We start from the raw sequence: 6,000 nt of genomic DNA, 5'->3' as shown, positions 1-6,000 counted from the left end.
TTACCAAAGAAAACACTCTGTGACAGCCAAAGGAAAATACATTCAGTGTGGTCAACAAGCAGTAATGCTTTCATCTTAGTCAAGGGACATTTTTACAAAGAGTCTAGAAAAAATAACTGGGTACGGCACTCATTTGATTGGGTAGCCGGGACATGAAGAGACATGAGGTACCTTTATAATTCTGAGCACAGAATTAGGGACATGGCAAATACACACTAAATGGTCTTGAGAGAAAATGAACACAGGCAATCTCTGTAGATATACTCCACTTTATTAATAGTGAGGAGGAAGTAGTTTCTAAGGAAATCTGGGCACAAATATTTGCTCTGTAAGGCACTGGGTCAGTGATCAGAATTCTGAGGCATACAAATCACAGATTTGAAAAGACCTCGTGTGTTGAAAATATGTGCTTGCTGAAAACTGTTCCTTGAATAGGCCCTATCAAGGATGTGGAACCGTAAGAGCAGGTTTACTAGAAGACAAAGATACCAAAGGGTTTGGAGAGGAAGCTCTCTAAGAAAGGCTGAAGGGATGGAGTATCTGAAAGGCAGAAAGAAAAAGTTACTGAATAATTTAATGACAATAGTTGTCTGTATAAGACTCATTACACATATAATGGTTGTAAAACTTTATTTCTATTTTGCAAAGAAAAAGCAGGAGCTGTGTACAAAGGAATTAGTTTCAATATAACAAAATCAGTTTTAATGAACGAAATCAGTCTTGAGTCACTGACATTAAATAAAGGAATGGGGCCCAAGGGACTGTCAAAGATAAGGTATGCATGATTCTGAAAGGCTGATTGAAGTCGAGGGAAAGCTGGAAATGCCAGCATTGGTCCTGGCCAAGTTCTCCTGCTGTTTTTCTTCATGTGATACTGTCTGTTCTAGAATTTGGAGGCAACACCACATACTTGTGAGACCTGAACTTCCTTTGGATTGTCAATTACTCACTTCACCTTCCTCTATAGGAAAGCTTGCAAGTGGTTTATATTCAAGGCTTACATGTGACAGTGTTTATGTGAGCTTCACAATGTAACAGACACACGGAAATTTTTAAAAATTTTATAAAATACAGAGTTGATTGATCCAACTTGAAGATGCAATACTGAAGATCAGGTCTTCCTGGGAGTTCCCATCATGGCTCAGTGGAAACGAATCTGACTAGCATCTATGAGGACACGGGTTCAATCCCTGGCCTTGCTTAGTGGGTTAAGGATTTGGCATTATTGTGAGGTATGATGTAGGTCACAGATGCAGCTCGGATCCCATGTTGCTGTGCCTGTGGTGTAGGCCAGCAGCTACAGCTCTGATTTGACCCCTAGCCTGTGAACCTCCATATGCCATGGGTGTGGCCCTAAAAAGACAAAAAATAAAAAGATTAGATTTTCTTTATCAGAGTAGGCAGACTTAAAGCACATTGCTTGAACTGTACCATTTTAATAAAGTTCATTTTTATATTGCTATGCCAGCTGGAAATTATGAAATGGCATAAAGTTAGAAATTATGAAATGGTATATTATTGTGGCATTTTGTTTAAATTCAAAAAAAATGGAAGTTTTTTTATTTAGCTTATGTAAGCCTGAGGTATAGGTGATGTTTGTATTTCTCAACAGTAATCCAGCAGTTTAATAAATGTAAAGAACTCAAGGACACTAAATCTTGGGAGAACCAGTAAGTAAAAGCAGATTTAAAAGACATCACTTCTTGTTCTGTCCACTAAGAGGGTAGCTTGAACTGATGATTAATCTTGCATTGCTAAATACAATTTGAAATATTTTGAAAACAATTGTTATGTTTGATAATTATTTGTAAAATATTCATGGTTATATGTATCACATCTAATATTTTCAGTTTATTATTAATATGATATGAAAGGGCTAATCCCTAAAACTCTATGCCTAAAACATGGGCACTTCGCTAAGATCACATACAAAGAGAAAAGCTGAAGCTGAAATAAAATAGTAAAGCTACCTGGGTTTGAAGCAAAAGACCAAGGAATTAGGTGTATGTATTTCACACTGTTGATAAATAAGTTTTTTCAGTCCTAACAAGCTCCCCTTCATTTAACAGAGATGCATCACCAGATCCAAACACATTTTGGCTCTCTAAGCACTTGAATTACCTCATTTTTCTGCACTGGTTCATTAGTAAAGCACTTACTTAAGAACAACCACTTATAAGTACAATGATACTTCAGAGAATATAAAATGATAGAAGAAGGAAACAAAGTTCTTTGCTTGTAGCCAAAAAGATGTAGGGGCTAGATTTAAATTTGTTTTAAACAATTATTTGTGAGAACTGCCACCATTATTTTGGAGAAATAATAAATGTTTATAAAATATGGAATTCTGTAGTACAAACATTTTTGGTATCTTTTGTTGAGAGACCAAAACAAACATCAACAAAAAACCACACAGTATGTTCTATGGCTCAGAAATTAAATCCCCAAATTTTAATTGCCACTAAAATATTTATTTGATAATATTTTACAGAAATAAATAAGAGCAATTTTTCTCTAATACAGGTAGATATATTTATACACTTTTTTTATATTTCTTTTTTTATAAAATTGAAGCATATCAAATTGTTTTCCCTAAACTTCAGCACAAAAAGGAATGTGAGGAAACAGAAAGAAATACTGAAATATGTTCATTATTAAATTATAACCATGGGCCTTCTGAATCTCAGTATACGATACTATTTAGAGAAAGAACATGAGATTTTGGGAGTCAGGAGACCCGGGCTCCACTGTTTACTTGCCATGTGCTATAGGCACATTTCTCATTTCTGAATCTCAGTTCTCTACCTTTAACACAGGAATGATATTAATTATATCAATTTCATAGGACTGTTAGGTAAATTAAACATGTGAATGTATAGGAAAGCTCTTTGTAATATGTAAAGAGCTACAAAAATAACAGTTCTGTTTAATTTCATATAAAAGAATCAATGCATATCTTCCTTCAACTGAAGAATAAGCACCAAAAACGTGTGTGTGTTTTCTTCAGCTGAATTATGTCACTCTATAAACCAGAATATGAAAATGCACCTTAACTAAGCACCAAAGCCTCTTGGACAAATGTGATCCAGGGAATATTTTTATTACAGTTTTCTGGGCAACTAAGTAGGAGCTAATGAATCCTGAGGGTCATTTAAAATTCTGAAGGCTCAAAGAAAACAAATAAAAACATTTGTAGTACATAAAGCGGCTAGGATACAACAAGCTACGCCTTATTCACCAATTTCAATGTCCATTAATTCTTCACAGAAGAAGAAACACTAGGTTTTATCACTTTCAATTATTTGCTTATTTGAATATGACATTCTCTTATTCCAAAGATCAAATACTAGTCCTTGAGGGATGTACTAGTGGAATGAAATAACAAACTCTATCATAAGTTTAGATAGTGGTTAAAAGTCTAATTACACAAGAACATGGGAAATGAAAAAACCCAAAGACCTCAGTATAATAATGTTAAAAAAAAACCCTTGCTATATTCCTATGTTATAAGAAACAAAATTACAATATTTACAGATACATCATCTTAAAACATGAAAATACTTAACAGTAAGACAAATTAAAAGAAGAGAAAGCAGTTGAGATAATTTTAAGGTAAGTAAACATTAACACTTAAAAAAGCTAAAGTTAACTGCTTATAATGACAATACTTAACACATAATAGAAATACTTAAAATGTTCAGTGTTTTGATTTTTAGTAGCAAGATACAGAGAAAAGAAATAATTGCCTAATATTTTCTTATTGTTAGGAGTTGCATTACTCTAAAGTTACTATTTATGGACTTATAGTCTATACTTACTCAAAGAACTAGGAGTTAATATAATTCACCATCTTTAAAATTATTACTAACAAGATACTGGTGAATCATGTGGTAAAGGTACTGAAAGCTCTTCCAAAAATGAGATCTATGTTGGTTGAATATACCAGGTAATATAAAACTAGACTAGTTTACTTATTACTCTTTTATTCCAACTCTTTGTAAGACTGATCTTACCAAAGAAAAGTATACCTCACCTCTCTTAATTTCCTCAGAGATAACCTTTAGAACAAAAATAACTATTTTATTGAGTGTAAAATTAAAAATCTTTATAAATATTTTGGAAACAGTATATTGAAAAGGACTCAATAACTACTACAACACTATACAACTAAAAAAGAAATTCATTCAACTAAGAACAGTGTTTACTGACATCTACTGGATTATTTTACTTACAACTTTATTCTATAAACTATGGAAGTTTTAAAATACATTGAAGTCCATGGATTGGATCAAATGTACTTCATTCAAGGTCCTCAGTTTCTTTGGTAAATAGGTCTGCCAGATCAGCCACGGTCAAGACGGAGGCCTCTGAATGCTTTGCCGATGGGTTGGTGTGACTGTAGGATTTTCCAAGTGAGCAGTATCAGAAAGAAACCCCAAGGATAAATCACTATATTTGTCTTTATGTATTGTTTGGTGTTATAATAATATAACAACATATTTGTTCCTAAGTTTTTGTAATTGAGTTATAAGAAACTCCCAGAAGAAAGTAGGATTGTTATCACAGCCTGTTAAAATTAGTGAAGATGTCTGTATTATCATTTTCAAACTCTGCCATAAAATGTTTTTCTTTGCACAATTAATAAAAAAAGAAACACCCTCCACCCCCACCAACTATTTCTAAGGCTCTCACCTTGCAATTTACCTTCTTAGCATCCAAAGTGAATTTGTTTCAAGAAAAATTCAACAGCTCTTTTAACTGTTACTTTATTGAGGCATCTTAAATATAGTCAATGAGTTCTGTTACATATGGAAATACCACCAAGAAAAAGCCTTCGTGTTTGAGGCAAAAAGCTCTTGTGGTAGCCTTTTTCTTGCCCAGAGACCACCAATGGAAGACAATTCCTGATTTTCGATGGCCTCTTTGCTATGAAAAGTACCTCTGTGGAAACAATCCCTTCTAAGGTAATCAATCATTTCTTCTGAGTGTATCTTCCAATAATTCCTATCTCACAAGGATTCAGTAAGACGTTAGTTTATGTTTTGGAATGACTTTAAAGAAAATAAATTAGGAATAAATATTAGGAAGTTTTATGATTTTGAACTTAAGCTTTTAAAATTAAAGCCTTTCTCGTCTCTCTGCTTCTGTTCTGCCTTTGAAAGTAATAGCACAATTACCAGCCTGCTTTTAAGTCCAGACCATCCTATCCACATGACTAACAGGTGTGATGTATAAAGCAGCACTATCAGTTTTGTCTTACAGGTAATCAGACTAAGGCTTTTAGGCTGGACATAAAGATCAATGTCACGTAAAAGTAATCCAGTGTGGCAAAGAAATGTAGGGTAGTTTTTTCCCCCAAGATACACGAGTGATTTAACTAGCTCTGAAATGAAGTTTCTTTAATAGAAGGATAGTTTAAATATTTTTATACATTACAATCACAATTAATACATTAAATCAAATAAACAATGTTTAGAGCATTAACTGGCAATTCTGGGTAAGTAAAATGTCATACCTTGCTTTTAAAAGAAATCTGTGCTTACATCTTTTGGTTGACAAAGTGATCATCCAAATGAAGACGCTCCACATACTTAGATGACCTTCCATGAGTAGGAAAACTGCCAGCGACTTGAAGTACATTGTTACTTACCTTCTCTCAGCAGTTTTCAACATTGCTTGCATTCTTTCTTCTATTGTTGCTTTAATTAAGAATCTGTGTACAATAGTAGGTCTAGAAGGTACATAACAATTGTAAGTTTAAAACCATCTTAAAACAAATCAGAACAAACAAACCACCCATATTAAATGCTCTGTTCACCAGTCAGTTGGTATCTACCGTGGCAGGTACTAATCCAGGTGCTGATAAGGTGGGGGTTAGACAACAGGGAATACTAGAAACTATTTAATTTCAATGAACTGTCTATTGAGGGAGACATACAATATACACATATACAATAAGGTATTTCCAGATATAGCCTGCCAAGAGGAGGCTGACATGAC

General features: G+C 33.7%; 1 protein-coding gene across 5 annotated transcripts in view; it reads right to left on the bottom strand.

Annotated features, from left to right (window-relative positions):
- Positions 1–2,454: 2,454 nt before the first annotated feature.
- SHPRH (SNF2 histone linker PHD RING helicase) overlaps positions 2,455–6,000 on the bottom strand; it is an 82,294-nt gene continuing 78,748 nt past the window's right edge. For 4 of the 5 annotated variants that reach the window (XM_047769992.1, XM_047769991.1, XM_047769993.1 and 1 more), the window contains 2 exons: positions 5,651–5,731; positions 2,455–4,396 (listed from right to left, as the gene is read on the bottom strand). In XM_047769992.1, coding sequence (XP_047625948.1) covers positions 4,300–4,396; positions 5,651–5,731 — 178 coding nt within the window. In that variant the 3' untranslated portion in view covers positions 2,455–4,299. Of the gene's footprint in view, positions 4,397–5,515; positions 5,732–6,000 lie in introns of all 5 variants that reach the window. The other variant, XR_007133506.1, reaches the window with a different exon arrangement.

This window comes from Phacochoerus africanus, chromosome 2 (assembly GCF_016906955.1).
Source record: "Phacochoerus africanus isolate WHEZ1 chromosome 2, ROS_Pafr_v1, whole genome shotgun sequence".
NCBI lineage: Eukaryota > Metazoa > Chordata > Mammalia > Artiodactyla > Suidae > Phacochoerus > Phacochoerus africanus.
This window is presented reverse-complemented; position numbering and strand designations above follow the sequence as displayed.